This window comes from Pipra filicauda, unplaced genomic scaffold (assembly GCF_003945595.2).
Source record: "Pipra filicauda isolate LSUMZ 115617 unplaced genomic scaffold, ASM394559v2 scaffold147_size4022426_pilon, whole genome shotgun sequence".
Taxonomy (NCBI): Eukaryota; Metazoa; Chordata; class Aves; order Passeriformes; family Pipridae; genus Pipra; species Pipra filicauda.
The window spans coordinates 2250754-2271641 of record NW_024103962.1 but is presented as its reverse complement, the minus strand read 5'-3'; the positions used below and the strand labels follow the sequence as shown (position 1 = coordinate 2271641).

The 20888-nt window shown below is 35.8% G+C and overlaps 1 protein-coding gene across 3 annotated transcripts in view; it reads left to right on the top strand.

Annotated features, from left to right (window-relative positions):
• The window catches only part of SPATA17 (spermatogenesis associated 17), a 91525-nt gene that overhangs the window by 3585 nt on the left and 67052 nt on the right, over nt 1-20888 (top strand). For 2 of the 3 annotated variants that reach the window (XM_027739506.2, XM_027739504.2), the window contains exons 2-5: nt 1517-1606; nt 4951-5032; nt 11551-11601; nt 17186-17289. In XM_027739506.2, coding sequence (XP_027595307.1) covers nt 1517-1606; nt 4951-5032; nt 11551-11601; nt 17186-17289 — 327 coding nt within the window. The remainder of the gene's footprint in view (nt 1-1516; nt 1607-4950; nt 5033-11550; nt 11602-17185; nt 17290-20888) is intronic. The other variant, XM_027739505.2, reaches the window with a different exon arrangement.

Sequence of the window (20888 nt, the reverse complement as noted above, 5' to 3'; positions counted from 1 at the left end):
ACTCATAATGGTAATGATTTCTTTCTAAATTCTCTTAAAAGCCTCTTCCAGGTTAATATATTTCTTTAACCTCTTTTAGATTCATGGTTTCCCTTACATGACTTTTAGCTTTGTCACAAACACTATTCTGTAGTAGACAGAGTCACAGAGAGAATTCAAGCAAGGGATATCTCTTGGACTTATTTTCTGATGAGGTCCTTTTACTTGTGCTTCTTGTGTTTCTTTCCCACTTGTGCATGTCTTTCCTTGTACTGTGTCATTTGACACAAAGCTTTGACATCTAATAGTTCTTGAAAATCTCCTTGAAGTCATCAATTCTCCCCTATATCTACCTTGCATCTTCTGCTGCCTCACCAGTATCTCTTTCTAGATAACCTTTCTTGTTGTGGAACTTAAAACCAAATCCTTCACCCTTCTCTGTATCCTCCCTTTTTCATTATTTCCTCTAGGATCTGTATTAATCAATGCTGCAACCCTAGCATATTTTGTAATTCTGTTGTTTCCTTTTATTCCCTCTTTGCACATGTCAATATGCTGCCAGTTTCATATCTACATCATCTCCAAAATCCGTGTCTTTGAATTCCCATTTTGAAAAGTTCTGTCAGGACTCAATAAGCTTTTGCATTGACTACTGTATTTCCATGTAAAAGATTCCTATGGTCATCCCTTTGGTATCTGTTTAAATTCCTAAGTTTCCAGGTTCTGACTTCCTTTTAAGCCACCCTAAATTTCCTGATGTTCCAGGCCCTCTAAAGTTTGGAAATTCTCACACCTAGTTTCTTTCCTATGCTTTCATTGTCATAACAGTATAAACTTACATTTGTATCTCACGTTCCTTTGATCACCTCTTCTTCTTCATATTTCTCCTCTCGAAATTCCTTCCTAGGAAACTAGATAGAATGTCTAAATCCTCTGTTTCCATCCTGCTAAGGTCAACTCATATTCATTAAAAAGAATCCTACAGACAAGGAGTGTATCTGTCACCATTATTGATGCTATCAATGTTCAAGTAATAAATGACTAAAATATTTTTTAACAATCAAAAGATAATGTGTTTAAACTAGATCTTACATTTAATACATGCTTCAGATTATAATATTGACCACAGTGAATTTATTTAATATTGACATCGTATACAATATTATACACAGTTACCTGATTTTTCTTATAATTCAGTCCTAATTTTAGTTAAAGCGTTATCCACGTATTTCACCTGCAATGGAAGTCCATGTGACGTGCTGACATGTATATTCAGTATTGTGTGAGAATAAGAAATACTTTCTCCCAAAACTTACATCCCCTATGAGTTGCAATACTCTTTATCCTTGTTACCTTCATACTATACAACTAACGTAAATTACATTTTTCTGCACTACCATTGAATTATGTAGAATTAAAAAGTGAAAAACCTAGTAAAAAGGATCCCAAACTGCAACAATAAAACATATTTAGAATATTTTTTTACTCTGGTTCTACATTGCAGTGCTGATAATTATTACTACTTTTATATTTCCAGATCTATAGATGAAGACAGAAAAATAAAATACAGAGCTGCTGTCAAAATCCAGAGCTGGTTTCGAGGATGCAGGGTCCGAGCCTATCTGAGGTAGTATATTAAGCCCATCTAGCCTATCCTAATCTGTGTTTCAGCCTTGAATTTTTCCTCAAAATTGCTCATGGTATTACTTGATTTTAATAAAATGGGAGCATTTAGGGAAAAAAAAAAGCAACAACTGTTATTCTGCTTTTCAACAGAATGTAATATATGCTGTGGCACTGTAAAGAGTAATTTTTGATTTTCAGAACTGCATACAGTTAAAAAGGCATGATGCTAATAGGTAGCTTGGAAATAATCTATCTTCATAATAGATACACAGTATTCTCTAGGACATCTTGTCACGACTGGAAAAGAAACGAAACAAGCAGATGTCCCTTGGATATGCTGATTGAGAGACTTTTCTTATAGAATGATAGAATATCTTGAGTTGGAAGGGATCATCCAAGTCCAACTCCTGGCCCTGCACAAGACACCTCTAGAGTCACACCATGTGCCTGAGAGCGCTGTCCAAACACTTCTTGAACTCTATCGGGCTCAGTGCTGTGACCACCTACCCGGGGAGCCTGTTCCAGTGTTCAACCACCCTCTGGGCGAAACACTTTTTCCTAATATCCAAGCTAAACCTCGCCTGACACAACTTCAAGCCACTCCCTCAGGTCCTGTCACTGATCACCACAGAGAAGAGATCGGTGCCTGCCCCTCCTCTTCCCCTCATGAGGAAGTTGTAGACTGGGGTGAGGTCTCCCCTCAGTCTCCTTTTCTCCAGGCTGAACAAATCAAGTGACCTCAGCCAATCCTCATAACGGCTTCCCCTCAAGGCCCTTCACCATCTCCATAACCCTCCTTTGGATGCTCACTAGTAGCTTTATATCTTTCTTATATTGTGGTGCCCAAAGCTCCACACAATATTCAAGATGAGGCTGCACCAGTGCAGAGCAGGGCGAGACAATCCCCTCCCTCGACCAGATGGAGATGCTTTGCCTGATACCCCCCAGGACACGGTTGGCCCTCCTGGCTGCCAGGGCACTGCTGGCTCATATTCAACGTGCTGGCAACCAGGACCCACAGGTCCTTTTCTGTGGTGTTGCTCTCTCTTCTTGTTGTTGTTACAGAAAAATTACCTAGTGAGGGTATGGCAACTGGACTTTTATTGTAGAAATTAAGTTCTACTGCTGGATTTAACGAGGTCATTTAAAAAAAATCTTTCTTTACATAATTTTCTCCATTTATAAATCAGAGATCTTTGTTCTGTAAAATACTGTATCAACATTGGACTTGATCTTGGAGGTCTTTTCCAACCTTAATGGTTTTATGATGTTGATACAACCTTCTTGGAAACGCTATGATTGGTCTCTTCTCCCTGAAAGCCCTCCTCCATTTTTTATGATTGTAAGCCCAACTGGTCAAACTCATGTGCTCAAATTTCTGCATCTTCATAAAAATTAGGGAGAGGGATTTTTACATCTTTTTGTTTGACCTCTTGCCTGTCACGGGTCATTATGTATCATCCAGACAGATTGTGTGAAACCTAAGTAATTATTAGGTTTAATAAAATTAATTATTTAATGGCTAGTATTTCCCTCATAGGCTACAGTCATTATGCGCACTTGTTAAAAAAAGCACAGGTAATTTGTTTTCCATTGCTGGTTCAAATGTGTTGTCACAGGATGCAGCTGTCACAGGCAAGCATTCAGCAGGCAAACAAACGTGGCACTTCAACCCTCCAAGAAGTCAATGTCAAAAAGCACCCACAAAGACAAAGGCTTGATTATTTACCCTCTGTTTCCAGGACATGAGTAACAGCTGTATGCCGCAGAAGAAAGTGAAAACCCAAGTGTCTTTGCCAATCTATTCTATAGGAAAATGCTCTTCCAAACACGCATTTGTATTTAGTAATGACCAATGTAGGAAGAAGTAAACCTGAGCTACTTGTAGAAGAGGATTTTCTCTGCAACTGTGTGCAGACTGATCTTGCTCAGCGTCCTCTTGGTTTCTTGGCCTGTATCAATAGTTTTTCCAGGAGAACTAGGAAAAAGATGGCCCCCCTGTACTTGGCACTGGTGAGGCCTCACCTCATTTACTGTGTTCAGCTCTGGGCCCCTCACTACAAGAAAGACAGTGAGTTGCTGGAACATGTGCAGAGAAGGGTAACAGAGCTGGGGAAGGGTCTGGAGCACGAGTCATATGAGGAGCAGCTGAGGGAGCTGGGGGTGTTTAGCCTGGAGAAGGGGAAGCTCAGGGAGGACTGCACTGCTCTCTACAATGACTGAAAGAAAGTTGTAGTGAGGTGGGGGTCGATCTCTTCTGCTATGTATCAAGTGAAGGGATCAGAGGAAATGGCCTTAAGTTGCACCACAGAAAGTTCAGATTAGATATTAGGAAAAAAAAATTCAGTGAAGGAGTGATTAGGCATTGGAATAAGTAGCCCAGGGGGATGGTGAAGTCACCATCTCTGGAATTGTTCAAGGGATGTATGGATGTGCCACTTGGGGATATGGTCTAGGGGTGATTATGGTGGTGCTGGGTTGATGGTTGGACTAGTTGATCTTGAAGGTTTCTTCCAACTTTAATGATTCTGTGATTCTCTCTGACTTAGGAGCACAGGCTCAATACAGGCACTTCTCAGTGTTCTGAATTACCCTAAGACTGCTTCCACTGAGTGGGCTTCAAGGCTTATGAGTTTGATGTCTGCAGTCAGGTGGTGTGAATGATCCCCTATGCAGTTTTTTCTAGACAGCCCCAAAGTAATGATTGCATGATTTTCTCCAAAAATTAATGTGAGACACCAATTATGAAATTTTTAGTACCATAATTTCACATATATATATATGCATACATATATATTATATACATAGAGAAAGAGAGTCAAAATAAATATTAACTCACAATTAAGCTAGGTGTAATTTTATAAAAGCAAAGAAGATAAAAGTGAATAAGGTGTCTCAAAATTCCAGATATCAGTGAGTTTTGCCAAATATTTAAAAATTGTAAAGCTGCGAAAATGTGCATGTGACATAAAAAATTCTGAACTGATCAGATATGTTGTTTAAAACCATCCATGCAAATAAAATCATCTTATTATGCAAATGAAATTTGTAAGGCTTTTTCATTAAACTTTTGTAATGATAACCAAAATAGGGAAGTTTGCAGTAACACATTTTTTCCAAAAATCAAAGTTTGTGTGTATGCATAAATATAGGTATATAATGGTCTATTTGTATGTGTGCATATGTATGTATGCATGCATGTATACATATAAAGTGTGTTTGTAGTGATCATCTGTTTGGAATAAGTATGGATAATACACTATATGTTATTTTTAATATTATGAAAAAAAGTTATACTGGGAAGTCTCAAAAAAATTCTTATTTTGTTAATATATTTCATTTTAGACATCTGAATGCAATGGTGATTTTGATACAGAAGTGGTGGAGAGGATATCGATGCAGAAAACACTTCAGAAAAATGCTGGAGGTAGAAAACTACTTTTAAAAGTTTTGTTTGGTTATTTGTAGAATACATAGAAATAATTCATTCCCTCACTATGAAATTAAAAAGCTGAATCTTGATCCTTTGTTCACACAGGCACGTACTTAACTTTACTATCATGAAAAGCACCATTAATTTCAGTAAGCCTAGTCATAACAGTCAAGTCAGTGTTTAAGTGTTTGCAGCTCTGGAGTATTAGTCCCCAAACCAGCAATGAGATCTGCTCATGCAGAAGCCTGCTCACATGATGCTAATTGCAGGATTGGAGTTTTAAAAGATGCTTTTTTTTTTTTTCCTGGCAGAACTTCTAATTTTGAAAATAAAATAAGCCAATGTGTCCACACATTACTGTTTTATGTTTTAGTGGTTTAAATTTCTTGCTTAATGAACCTTGAAGTATTTGAGGTTTTGCCTTAAGGCACACAGCAGATCACAGTCAATCTAATTCCCTTGACAGACCTGAAGATAGCAAAAGTGTATGATAGCACACAAGCTAAAACCTCTATTAACAGGTTTAGGAGATTAAGACGAAACTAATTTGCCTTTAACATAAAAAAATTAAGGTTTTAATATGTGGTTTACTTCACTAATTTATCAATTTATGTTAATGTTTTACAATAGTTTTAAACTTGTTAGTCATTTATTCTAGATTAACTTTGTTAAATTGTTCTGTTTTAATCAAAACAGACAACTCAAGGAAAAGTAAAAAAAAGAGCTGTAATAACTCATACATTACAGACCAAAGTTCATACCCTCTACTGAGCTCTATTTTCAAGTAGCAGGAGTCATGTACCTGAAAGATTGTCTATTTTTCCCCCAAGTTTATCAGTAATCTATTTAAAGATTTTCTCTCTTCCAATTTACTAACTGGCTTAACTAATAAATTATGAGCCGTCCTTTCAGGCTGTGCTTTTCAGTCATCTCTAATTCTTGAATATAGAGCAGATAGCTGCATGGTTGGATTGGGTTCTGTTTCAAAAAAAGAGAAGGAACTTCGTCTGAATATTTTTCCTGAGCTTAGAGAAGGTTTGTTTAATTTAGAGGAGCTTCTGCAGAATGGAGACATGATAATGTATCTTAAATTTTTTAATGAAGAGAAAGGATCTATGCAGTCATTGGGAAAAGGGAGAGAAGAAATCAAATTCATGTGAAATATTGATGCATACTGCCAAAAGATGTTGTGGAACTCCCTCTAGTGCAGGTTGTTAAGAGGAGAATAGAAAAATGCTTATGGATGGCTTAGATACACTTCAGGCAATGTTTTAGGTGAAGTAATCTCATAATGTTCCCTCGAGTTCTACATTTTTTCTGAGTTTAAGCATTGTAGAGGGATGAATTTCATTTCAGAAACAAGGGGATTCATGTGTTTCTGTGTTTTTCAAGATGAGAATAAGGACCATGTCGATTTTTGACATCTGATCATTAGGTTTTTAAGAGGGATTAATCAGGATTAAGGTCTGATGGCCAATTTTCAATCCCGGCCCGATTGTAAGGAGCTTTCTTTCGGCCATTCGTGTTCAAATGCTAGTTTCTTTGTTGATAGTAATCAGTTTCCTATTTTAAATAGAATGATGTCACTTCAGAGACTTACTTTTCTGTGTAGTGGTTGTAAGAACAGTGGTGCCCAGATAAGATACAAAGTGAACACATAACCGCCATGCTTATTGTCCATTGCACTGTTCTGAGTGGTGTCCTGTAGGTCAGATGGCAAGATAACTCTTCCCAGAGAGCCAGCCTCAATGGCATTTGGAATTGGTGCCCAGGGACAGGATGAGAGGCAGTGGGCACAGATTGAAGAACAAGAAAGTCCACTTGAAGATAAGAAACAACTTTTTTTACTGTGAGGGTGCTCAGATACTGGAAGGGGTTGCCCAGATTGAGCAAGCTGTTCTTGCAGAGTTTCCATTCTTGGAGATACTCAAAACACCACCGCACAAGGCCCTGCACAACTTTCTCTAATTGACCCTGTTTTGAGTAGTGGTTTGGAGCTCAGAGGCTCCTACCAACCTCAATTGTTCTATGTATTCATGAGATCAGAGGTCTTTTACCTCACCTCTTTGTTCTGTCTTCTTTTCCCCTGTCTTCTTAAAAAACGCTCTGACAGTTACATTTTAAGATACAGTCTTTCAAATTAGCACAGATTTCCTGTAATAATAATGAAGCTGAGAGAGCTAACATCATAAAACCCCCTCAGCTCTTCATTCTTTAAATATATTTCTGAAAAGAAAAATAAAAAAGTCTTTAATCAATAAAACCTAGTTCATATTTAGCTCTTCAAATAGACATAACTGACAAGCTCTTGCCAAATCTGAAGTCTGTGAAATAATGTAGGACAAAAAATTCTACAAGCCCACACTTAGTACGTACATTCTAAATCAGACCATGAATTCATCCGGTTTCTGGATACCAGTACTTATCCAGTGCTAGCCAGGGCTCTAGAGAAAGAGAATCTCATCAGAAAGCTTACAAATTTTACAGCAATCGGCATAGAAAACCACTTTTCTCCCTCAAATACTTCATTTTGTGCTTACCATCTCTTTGATTGGAGAAGACTAAATAGGACAGCCTGATTGGAAGCCAACCTGAAAGCCATACAAGTAGCAGATACAGATACCTTTTACTCCCTTTAGACTGCTATATTCAGTATTGTGTGATTTGGGGTGGACTTAAATATGAAGTTCAAGTTAATGCCTTATATTTGTTGTTATGCTGTCTTTACTCAATGGCTGAATTTGGAATATGTTAAAAAAACCCCAAATCTTCTCAGCAGCTTAAAATAACTTTCAAGTTAAAAGGATCAGTTAATGTTTGCAATGGACTCTTGCTAATAACAGCTGTAATGACTCCTGACTATGAAACACAATGATACATTTGACATGATAGTTCCTTAAATACACTGGTCACTTTAAAATTTGTCTGCTGATAATGATTGGATTGGTATCTGCTGCCAGCAAACAAGGCAAAGCATATGCACAAAATACCCATGATTGCTTGATAATAAATCATTTTAATGATTATATTCAAAATTGTGAAATGTGAGTGGTACTGATGCGGAAAATAACAAAGGCTGAGGCTCATCAGATTGGTTGTCCATATGTGCATCACTACTAGTATTTCATTTTCTACTCCTCTACTGCCTCTTCTTTTGACTGTTAAAATACATTAGTAAAAAATAATCACCTATTGATGCCATTCATATAATTAAGGTTATGTGCCTTTCAATTCCAAATATAGGTTCTTTGGTATAAAGCTTTGTTTCCTAATTAATCTCAAGCTAAAATTAAGAACTACTCTCCTACGATTTCCTTAATAACTTAGTTACATTGACTATGTGGGATTCTGAAGTTTTGCATGACGTGCAGAAAAGTACGAATTTTAAAACCAGGCAAGCACCAGAACATGAATCAAACTGTACATCACTGTTTCTTTATTATACTATTTCTCAAAGTCAAATAAGCACTTGTTTAAGGAAGGGGAATTGTAACATTTAATTGTTATATGAAGTTGACATGCATGATGGCTGTATTTTTAGCTTACTTTGAAAGGAGATACAGTTGAGAAGAGTGAATATTTTATGTGATATAGTTTGACACCACCCTAAATGGTTTAGCTTCAACTCAGCAACCAGTTTTAAATAATTCCAATCCAACAAGAATTAGTCAAATGCCTATTTACTCTACAAAAACACCCAAACCATCACAAGAACACGCCAATTTAGACAATGTGTTTCTTCCTTCTCTCAGCCTTAACCTCAATCAGGTTTCTGGATCTCGTTTGAATTTGTCATTTCATATTAACTGTTTAAAGCAATAGAAAACACCAGTCAGAATAAGATCACATTTGTAGGTGGTCCCCAAACATGTTTTTACATGCAAAAGGAGAAAATAGTACAGCAGCTTATAAACAAAAGGCTTCAAATATACTTTGGAAACATGCGCTTGAAGTAAGCGCATGAAGTAAGTAGGAAGACCTGTAACATCAGGGAGATACAAAGACTTCATGATTCAGAAATGGAGCTGGTACATGTGGTTGAGATGGCAAGATAATTTTCCCCAGAGAGTTAACCTGGCGGTGTCACCTTCAATTGGCACTCAGTGAAAAAATGACAAGCAATCCATTGGACACAGGCTGAAATGCAGGTAATTCCGCTTAAGCATAAGGAAAGAGTCTTCTGGACAAGCAGGCCCCAGTTCACAAAAGCATCTTTTGTTTAGTAGGAGAGCACATAAGTGTAGACCTGGGTTGAAGCACTAAATTATGACTGTTCTTTTGTGAATAGGGATGAACACATTTTCCATCACTTGTAATTGCAAAACTTTCTGATCAGAATTAGAAAACAGAGGGCAAATCTATTTGCAAAAGAACCTAGATGGTGACACAGCCTTCAGCTTTTGGTGAAAGAATAAGATTGTAAGACAGTTGTGTGAGCAATTCTGCATTTGGATGACTTGTGATTTAGAGCAATGGTTGAGTAAAAGCAGAAATGTGTAACTTCCTTTTTATTGTGAGTGACCATCTTAAGTGGTGGTAAAGGCCTGGATTTTCACACCTTAGTGAGGTGTGCAAATTAGGACCCTAGTTGCCACTGACTGTCTCTGTAAATAGTAGACAAAGTTCTTCAATACTTTGCCAAACTCAGAGACAGTGGTCCCTCTGTCTTTGAGTGTCGATGACATCAAGAGCATTAATGATGTTAGGTCTCCGATTTAGGTTCTTCAGTGAAATGGGCTGCATTCAGACCTAAGTGCTCACAGCCTTCAACTCTGAGAATAATAAACAAAAAGATGTAAGATTTAGTTTAATAATCGATGGACAGAAATCTGATAAACATTTTTAAGCTTAGGAACTTCCAGTAAAATGTACTTTATCTATTTGGTGGTGTGGCAACTCTTACGTTCCCTTGCAAAGAAAGAAAAGATGAGCTGCAAAACAAAATTTTATCAATTTAATCGAACAGTTTAGGAATATACTTAAATCTGGAAGACATTATTTCATTCCATTATTAGCTATCTACTCTTGGTATCACTCAGTAAACATTTATGGAGATGAAGGGAGACAGTCCACTGTTTATTCTAATTTGTACCTTTGGGGCAGATTTTCCCTCAAATATATATATATATATATATATATATATATGTATGTGTGTGTGTATGTATACATCTACACATACACGTGAAACTTTTTTGAAATTGAACAACCCTGCAATTTTCTTTCACATAAGAAATATTTTTTTGCACTGTTTCCATTATTAGTAGATTGGTATGATATTAAAGTGAGCATTTAAAATCCACCTTAATTAAACTGCAGGAATTATGCCTTGCTTAATGTAATGAAGAAAGAGAATTTAAAATGAAGTAGCATCATTGTGTTCATTTGTAAATAACATATTGCAGCCAACTGTTTCTTAATTGCCCAGACTGTTGATAAATAATCCAGTCCTGCTGCTCTCCACAGACAATTTGCTTTGGATCAGACTAGGCAATTCAAATAACACTAATTACAGTGAAACCCTTTTATAGTGAATTCCTGTTTGCCATGGGGGAGAAAATCACTATATCAGGGGAAAGCACTTTTGCCTTTGATTTGTGTCTAAAACATGAGAAACACATAAAAGCTGCATGTTGTGCTAAATAAAGGACATACTCTTGCATTCAAAGTACTTATATTTTACTTTTTATGATACAATTGTGAATTATGTTCATTTTGCATTTGTAATTAGAGGGCGGAACAGATGTGAAAGCTTAGTTTAAAGTGATGTATCCATTAAAATAACCTATGCTGCCAAGTGATTGCTTAGTATAATAGGGGATTCGTTCACTCTGAGAGGAATTCTACTTTATTGGAAGGAAACCAGGACTTCAGGAAATGTTTTCTATATCAGGGGATTCACTGTAACATGGTATCATTGTATTTATGATTTTATGATGTTAAAATGAATATTAAATGAAACAAAATTCCCAACGATTACTCGGGAGGCAGCTAAGTACATAACATTTAGTACAGATGGTTGGAAGGCACAATTTTGCTCCATCACTGCATCCGTATCCTTGAACGATTTCGACTGAAGACAGCATTTCTTTGAATTTTTCATTAAACCAGACGTCTTGAAATATGAATTCCTTTTATGTTTCTGTGAGTTTTGGCTAAAAGAACCCCAGTGAATAAATCATACAATACTACGTGTCACCAGCACTTGTGAATATTTCTGCTTTGTTATTCTACTCTCAGTAGAGCACCATTGATTATCAAACTCAGCGGAGAGCATTTTATGATCATATATCTCCATTAGCTCCTAGTTTGACTACCATAGATTTTTCTGGTTAAGCCTGCATTATGTATTAGGAAGCCTATCTCTTCAATACAAAGTTTGATTTTATTCTCTGTAAGCCTAGAACTCTTATTATGTATTATGTATAAAGATTCTTATCTTTTATATGTAAAAATAGGAGGACTGTCTTTGTGTAACTGAAATATATGCCATCTTTTTTTTCCTTGGTTCACAGACAGCATATTTTATTATGAAGATGAATTTCTACAATGAAATGGCTGTCAGGGTAAATATTTCTTCCCTTGTTAAACAAATGAAAAGTCAATTGTGCTCCGAATTTGCTTTTAATAAAATGAGCAAACCAGAATAATATACACTTGATTGATATGCTGATGGCAACAGTGGGAAATAGTACATAGTTAAAAATTAAAGTTGCACTCAGTAGTTTGGGTTGTATTTGAAAACTGTAGCTGAATTTAAGGCACCTGCATGTGTCTTGCCCTATTTAAATGTTCATTGTACCTTACCTTGTGTGATACTGCTAAAACCCCCAAACATTCTATTTACCAGTGTTCTTACAAATGTAGACATATTTACAATTCTGACAAACTATAGGGCTTCTATGCTGACTTGCTGATGTAGCTGTGCTTTTTCTTTTGTTGGTACATGACATTTGATGTATTGAATCTCAAGAGTTACTCAGAGAGCACAGGACAATTCCATTGCCTAAACACAGAGGTGGGACTGCACTGATCTCATTGATGATACTATGAGTGAATTTTGCTAAATGAAGAAAAGTATAAACAGTCAATGAACTTTAGTAAATCTACAGTTGATGAAGCTTTTTACAGGGAAAATTGCAAAATATGTTTAACGAGAAATTAGCATTTTTATTCACTGAACTTTGGAACTGCACCTAAACAAATATGTAAAACAAACATGGGAAGGACATGAGATAATAAATTTGATGAAATCTTTTTATCTTACTTACTTATTTTGTGATATAAAACTGTTTTACTTGAGAGGCCTGTATCTTTTTAGACAAGTTATCTTACCCTTTGAATTCTGCCAAATGTAGGAATATAGTGAGGATGAAGATTAACCCAAGGAAACTCCTGTAAAGTAGGAAGATTCTCAGAATGGATTTTAATTTTGTGGCCTTTCTGGGTCCAGAATAACTCAGAGTCAAGAGCTGCGTTCCCATCAGGTTTTTTGCTTAGTCCTGGTTCTCTCAAAGGCACAAAGTTGAATCTTACATTTGGTGCAGGTTAGAGAACTGAAGGTGTTTAACAGCAGTCTAATTCCTCACAAATGTACTTTCTTGTTATTGTTTTAGTTTATTCCTTAGTTAGCTAGTTGGAAAGTATTCCACAGTGGATAAATGCCATTTACTGCTGCAGCTGAAATCAGTGAGAAAACATAAGATGTAAGCCAGCTCTTAAAAGTTGCCTGTGTACTTTTAGAAGACATTTGAAGACTAAATTTCTGAGGTAATTATGTATTCTAGTCAAATGGAGTTTTGCATTTGGTCCTTCATTTTTAACAGAAATTGAATGTGTTCCCACTCATTTGTAATGGAAATATAATGTTGAATCATTAGGTGATATAAATCTTCAAAGTACCATTTTTTCAGTCATGTCCTTTTCTTTAATAGAAATTTAAATCAGTAGAAAACAATAGAACAGATCTTTATTTAGTTGCAAATGTCAGAATCGGTTTCTCCTCTATCTAAATAATCTTGTGTAGCCATATCTGTAGAGCAGATTTAAAATGCTACCAATCTGAAACACTGCATGGTTTTGGGTTTTTTCTGTCATCAGTTTTCTGAAGAACTAACCAAGGTCCAGGACAATCGAGAATCAGGCCTGTTGAGCTTCTGCACAGTAGATGCATGTCCAGACTTTACTTTTCCTAAGCCAACAGTGCCTCATATTCATACATTGGGAGTTTGATTCATGACTAATATAGTTCAGTGTTCTAAAAATATAACAATAAATGTGTATGTCATTCTACATAACATTCTTTTGTAACCAGACCTATCAGTTTTACCTTCTAAAATTAAATCAGAGATCTTGTGTTAATCAGTTTCAGTACTAGGTCAAAATATGATTCTCTCTCTTAAAAGATTTAAGGTTAATATAAATTTTCAGCAACAAAAGTAATCCCGTGGCAAAAAAAAAATAAAAATTCCACAAGCAGATGGCTTTTGATATATCAAGGTTTTGCCATTTGTTTTAGTGCTTAAAATAAACATTATTTATAAGACCACTTACATTTTGATGTTACTTAATGAGGAATATGCATCATTGATTTGACTAGCTTAAGAGGTCATTTAGAACTTGCCCGTTAACAAGCTGTAATCTGCTGAGCACACAATGACTTTGTTTAAAATTATCTGTTCAGTGCTGATCAATGACAATAATTGTTTTGTACCAATCACTGTTGAAACTTGCTAATTACTTTGAAGGGCACACACAGTTGTCTCTTTTTTTTCCAAGAATTTTTTAAACATTCACCTTGGAATTAGAAAGAAATTCAGTTGCATCACATTATACTTCCTTATAAAAGGAAACATTTAAAACTTTCACATTGAAAACATGAGCATCATCAGAAGGTGTGCCTAAAATGGTCTTTTCTAAAAAGACTAATCTTCAGTTTTGAGATCTCTGACATACAGTACTAGGGAAAAAGAAATCTAGCTTAAAATAATTTGAGACTGCAGTTTTTCTTACTTGTGTTTCGTTCAGTTGAAATCAGTGAGTTCATTCAGAACAGAAAGTGGTGTAAATAAAGATAGAATGCAGCATTTAATTGGTACACTGAGCCCATTGGAGGTAATTATAGCTTTATACAATTTGAGCCCTTTGTCTTTCAGTTTGAGTTTTGATCCTTTAACCCAGAAATATCCAGTTCCGCATTTATAACTGTGAGGTGAAGACTGTCAGAAAGAGTTTCAAAGGGACCATAATCCTGCATTAATGAGCACATGGCTATGTGGCAGCCAAGTTGCTCTTGTTGAGAAATTTTTAAGCCAAACAGCAAAACAAAGCTAAGATCCTTATTCACATGCAAAGGATTTTGCTTAATCCCAGATCTCTGAAGGCATACTCATTCTTTGCTCTTTCTCCATCCCTTTTTAACCCAATAAGCTTGTCTATGAGAAAGTGGAGTTGCAGAGTATGAAATTTGCTATCACGTAGTGAAAGCAGCATGTCTAGTGCTTAACCTTTCTTGTTCCCATAACGGTTATTTATTAATATTATAACGATATCTACAGGTCCAAACCCTTATTATTAAAAAAAGTGTTTATACAACACATAGGTAAAAGAAAATACCAGCTTTTTAAATTAGCTTTGGATCTTATTTGGGAAGAGAGGAAAATGCATGCTGATGCACAAAGGGGAAATAGAAGAAAATATTAGCACTGGAAGTTGATATCTTCTTATTCCTAATAACTCCAGCGCATAGTTTAGTTTTCTTCATGACACATGACTCAAAGATTTAGGGAAAGCTTTTCTGTGATACTTTTTCTCTTTTAAATCCCATGTGAAAAGATAATCATAACTGTACCAGAAAGTGTCATCGATTGAGGCAAAATGCTAGTTTTTACTTTCAATAGTAGTGTTTTGGGTTTTGTGATAGAAAAATGGTATCAAAGTATGAAAATATTCAGCCCTGCCTTATTCTTCTTATAGACAGCTCCAGTGTGTTACTGTTTTCTGCTCAGGAAAAGTTAGAAGATGGAGAAATTGCGGTCAGTAACTTGTGTCAGATATCACAGTGGTACAGAATTGGACTGCAATGGAACTTGAAGGAGTTGAGAGAAGTTACCTGTTACTGGAGAGCAGTTCCACGACTTGATGATGCAGACTCTGAAGTCTTTTGACTTTGAATAACCTTTTGAAGGTTATTGATACTAGGGGCAATGGGCAAGTTTTTTTTTAATCTTGCCTTCTTGCTGAATCAAACACAAAACCCATGACACTCTTTCCCTCCTTTTTTTACATGAGTATTTAGAATGTTAAAGGGTATGAAAAAAATCCCGATACCACAAACACAGGGATTTCACTCCACTTACCAAGTCATCCCTTGGTTCTGGAAAGAGAAGGGTCGATGTAAAGGGGAAAAAAGAAGAATGTTCCCTGTAGATACACTGAAGAGTTTAAATTCTTGAAAAGTCTAGTAGCTAGAGGCCCACAGGGGTAGGATAGCTCTTAGAAAATTAGATCATTCTTCTCTTCTATGCATTTAGTGAAGGGGAGTAACTTCGCACTTGGATTTGCTTCTGGACAGTAAAACCTCAAACTTGCTTTTTAAATGTAGATTCTTCCTTTCAGCTGTTATGTCTTTTAAGATTTCAAAGCTGTAAAGGTCAAAGAGAAGGATGTTGGAGTAGTAATGGAAGTACTGCAGACTAGAAGATAGAAATTTGGAGATTAGTTTAGAAAAATATTGAGGAAAAAGGAGACAAATTTCAAAAAAGGAAGTAAAGAATATTTTTCAGGGAAATTAATAAGTTCAAGGACAGAAGAATGTAAAGATAGAGGAACTAGACATAAGGAACAAAGGAAAAGATCATTAATCTATCATCATTAATCTATGACTAATATAAAACTAATCTAAAAGATCATTAATCTATTCTTCAGATGTGTATATCTAGAATACACTGACCTCTTATGGCAAAGAAAATGAGGAACGAGAGCAACCCTCAGCATGACTGAATAGTTACGTCTTCCTCCTGTACATGTCACAGGGAGAAATGTGAAAGTACTGATAACTTTTTACCTAATTACATAATCACAGAATTACAGAATCATTTAGATTGGAAAAGGCTTTTAAGATCATTGAGTCCAACCTTTGTCCGACCACCACTAAGTGCCACGTCCAGTCATTTCTTGAACACCTTCAGGGATGGTGACTCCGTCACCTCACTGGGCAGTCCATCCCAGTGCTTAATTGTCCGTCCTTAATGCTTACTTTCCCTTCCCACAAAACAGATAACCAGTAAACAGGTAGTAATTTCAGAAACATCATGATTAGGATTTTTAAGTATCAGAGAAGATTTAAATGTTTTCGTCAAAATCAATTATTGGGGAAAGTCAGGTAGACTAAGTTTCCCTCTCCCCTTTTATTTTTTTTTCTCCTTCTCGTTTTTTTCAATTGATGCTTTTCAAAATGCACCAAAAAATAAATTCTTTCTGGTGGAGGATGCTACTTAATTTCTATTCGTAATACAGCTTTACAACTAGCAACAGAGAAAGAGGTTTCCTTTTCCAGGTTAGGCTTTCTCTGCTTTGCAGGAGAATGGTATTTCGTGAGAAGATTATAATTTATGTGCAACAAATAGACATGAATCATTTTACCCTGGAGATGAAAGAACTGCAGTTTGTAAATTACATTTGCAGAAAGCTTGATTCACTGAATCACTGGGAAGGCTTTTATTCAGTCTACAATTTAACTAGAGCACAAAGGTGAAAGTGTAGTGTAAGATGTTGGTGAGGTGGTGACTGGTAGGGAATGCTTGTTGTACCTGGGAAAAGACAACACTTCTGTTGTCTGCTTTTTTACTGTTCTGACAGAGCAATGCCACTGGTAGTAGCAGGCACTTTTTTTCATTGTCCCATCCCAATATAAACAGTGGTTTAAATTTTGATACTATTTTTTAATGTTTGCATATAATAGTAAATTCGTATTGCCATTTAACTACGATATGTTACATCCTACCCTAATTTTCTTCATTGAAACTTATTGGTGCTTCTACTTCATAACACTTTTAAGGAAACCATATTATTTGGGATAAACTACAGATACTTGATATGCATACAAACTTTTGATTTGAAATATACTAAGCAAATATTTATTTCCTCTAGATCCAGAAAAGGTGGCGAGGCTATTACGTTCGGAAATACATCCATAATTATTATGCCCTGAAGAAATACTTGCAAGCTGTTTCTGTGAATAACGCATTTGTCAGGTAAAAACAAAAGCTCCATGTGGTAAAGCATTCATTTCCTCTTCTTTTATTTGTAAAACGTTTATGGCACTAATTAAACTATTTCTTTGAGTGTAGGTTCCCCTCCATTATCAAATATATATATCTATCAGTCATCATTCTCTTTATCCTATGCCTATTCATGTTGCACCACATTCTGTTCTCATTTTCACTGTTATGAATTCAGAATAATTTCTTTGAATTAATTAGATGCACTCTGGGTTAGTACCATTTTAGTACCAAATGAATTTGGCTCTTCACCTATGCTCAGAGCTCATAGATTATTATGCCCTACATATGGTTTGTTGAACTAGATTATTTTTTCCCCACTATACACAAGCTAAACAAAAATTTCTTTTTATAATTTGTTTTGAATATTGATTATTGACAATGAATGCAAGTGCAGATTTGGATTTAAGTTATATGTATGAGCCATACTATGAATGTTAGTCGTGGAAGATGCTGGTGTTTATATAGTGAAGCAGACTCTTTTCATAGTTGCAGAATAGATCCAGTCACCAATCGTTAGATTTCTGGCTAGAACTGTGGTTGCTATATGTTCTTACCCTATTTCTTCTATCCACCCATTGTTTTTCCCTGTACTTAAGTTGAAACCTCTCTAAAATAGAGGTGCTTATTTCCCTGTAGTGCATTTGATGTACTGTTACATGACCATTACTCCATATGACAGTGGAAGCAAACAGACAAAATACTGGGTGACCATGATCGTTACTTTCTCATTGTAAATGAGAGCTGTTGGACAAAATCTATCCAGTTTGCTGCTCAGAACATGTGAGATAAATCTTTTCTTTCTGAAATATAAGAGAGTCTAGTAAACAAATATTTCTGGAAATCTTGTCTAAATCACATGGCAAAGACTTATATAAAACAGCGTATGCAAGTTATATATGAAAAAAAGAAAATTATCCAACTTCTTTGGATGCTGCTTATTAATTTATCTTATTTTTCCACAATATAGCTGATGCTACGTCCTCTTTGTCATAACATTATTATTTGTGCATTACAGTGTTACCTTTAGTGAAGCATATTGATAACCACCTATCTCTGATCTCTTATTATTATTCATTTAAATGTATTTTATGCATAAAGTTAGATCACAACTCAGCAAAAACAAACTTAAAAATACTGCTATTTCTTCAACTGTACCTTCTTGATCTAAAATCCTTGAAAAAATATGTTCTTTCCTTGAAAAGTTAGAGTCCTATGACTAGACCAAATCCTGGAAAGTAGATGAAGCCATAACTTCTCTGGTTTAAAATCAATATAACCGCATGAACTTCAAAGACATAACCTACTTCTCTGTTCATAATCATTCTATCACTCCTCTCCATTCCCTGCCTAAGCCTGGAACAGGGCTTATAACTTGTTAGTTAGATTGACCTTTGGTGAGTGTGAACAAAGCGAGATAGCAAGTTCCTGCTTTACTATGAATATGGAATGATTGGAGCTTTGTATTTTATTTCCCCACACCCACAATAGATCTCTGCTGGGTACACCTAACTTTTGAGGACTACAAATATATTTGTCTTTCAGTATTTTGACATATTGATCAAATTCCCTAATGTTTATTTCAGGTCATTAAAATCCATAAAGGTAAGCAATCCATAAAGGTATTTTAACCAAGAAATATTTCTGTGCTCTTTTTCTTTAACAGGTAAGATGAACAGTATGACTTCAGGTATATCAAAATGTGTTGAAGTTGCTCTGTGTGAGCTCTTACCTGGCAACTGATGTATTGGTATTTTGCTAATTTGAGTTCTGTCTTCCAGAGTTCACAGAAGTAGCATTTTTTTCACCCAAAAGACATCATCTTTTGGGTCAAAAAAAAGTTTAAAAATAAATTCTGAGCGAATTTGATCAAATGGATCTTACTGTTTCAGTTTTAAAAATGCATCAGTTCCCAAGTGCAATCAAGAATCACTGCAGTAATCCCTTTACTGGGGTACGTTTGAAAACTAATATGTATATTATCTTCAACATTCTTCTTATGATATCTAACAGATGTTTAGTGAAGATTAGGTGTAGGCCCTCAGCCAAGCAGATTTTTCCTGTCATTGGGCTAAGTTGCTGCCAACTACTTTGGCCCCAAGGTGGTCCACTGTGTTTCTTATGTGAAATATTGCACCAGGTGGAAGAGAGATTCTCTGCATATTTTCGTCAGCCATCACATCAGCTGTGGACAGGTATAACCTTGTTGTTTGTAAACATTTTTGCATAGAAAAATTATTGCAACCGTGCATTGCAAAAAACACAAGTAATAATCAGAAATTGAGTTTATGAAATGTGAGTTTATGAAGGTGAGTTTATGAAATGGCTGGGTATTATTTCAACATCAGCATAGTGGAAATTTACAGAGCCACTGATATACCTGTGCACTCAGATTAGACTGCCTTTGAGTGTTTCACTTATCTACAACACCATAAAACAACACAACATGGTATACATGAAATAATGCACCTTTTCTTTTGTCTTATAGCTATATTCATCAGAATATATGCATATGTGCAGTGTCAGTGCTAGTAAAGAAACAAGTTTTTTCGTAAATAATAGTAGAGGAAAAGTAAAACATAAACTGATTTTAAGAACTCCGGAGTGGTAAAAACTTCTCTCCCCCCCAAAAAAAAAGCAAAAGATATTTATAATTTTAAAAACTTGTTTAAACTGTATTCCTTCTAGAATTATGATGTAATTCTAAACTGAACTACATTGTAGGGTTCTCTATCTTATCTCTTCTAGAATAATGCTGACAGAATTTTTAGTAGTCAACAACTTTCTAAAATCGTATTACAAGTCCTTATATCTCTTGGACTCCAGAACCAGGGTTTGTGCCTAATTTTCTCCTCTTTCACTAAGGAGGAACCTATATCAAATTACCACTAACTCGTTTCCAAGAGAAGCTCCAGAGGAAGTTGCCATGAAACTTTGGACATTCTGTTAAGTTTCTTAAAGAGTTTCTTACAAGAGTTATTGATCAAAGTTTGTTTCCTTCTCTGTCCTCCACCCTGTTTTGTTTCTCGTTAAATACAAGATACTTACCTTACTAAGGGGTTTTCTCAACCTGTGGCCACATCTTTACCATCCAGCTTTAATACAAACCGTCCTTATTTAATAGCTGCCCTCATTTAGTAGCCAGACCTTTATCATTTGTCTTTACTGTGAAAATCCCAGGAGAAAGTAAACTTAATAGAAGCTGCCCCAGTTTAAAGCCATAGAGGGATATAATTAAGTTTAACAGAAATTGATTTAACAGAAATTGACCTAAAATACAATTAAATAATAATAGTCATATTATGTGTGAGTTTCCACTCACTTAACAGACTGCTTATGGCACTGTTGGACTTAACAGACTTAGGGCACTGTTTCTGTACAAACTGAACGTAACTGTTGGCTTCAGCTCCCTCACTGGCTGAAGAGTGCGTGCGTTTTCCTCCAGCATTCCTATTACTTCCCACTGCTATAGAACCAATAGGTCTGATGGCTCCTGGTGTCCCCAGCACAGTCCCTAGTAGTTAGGTTGGGAAGTGATTCAAAGGATCCCTTGACAGATGCAAAAAGAACAA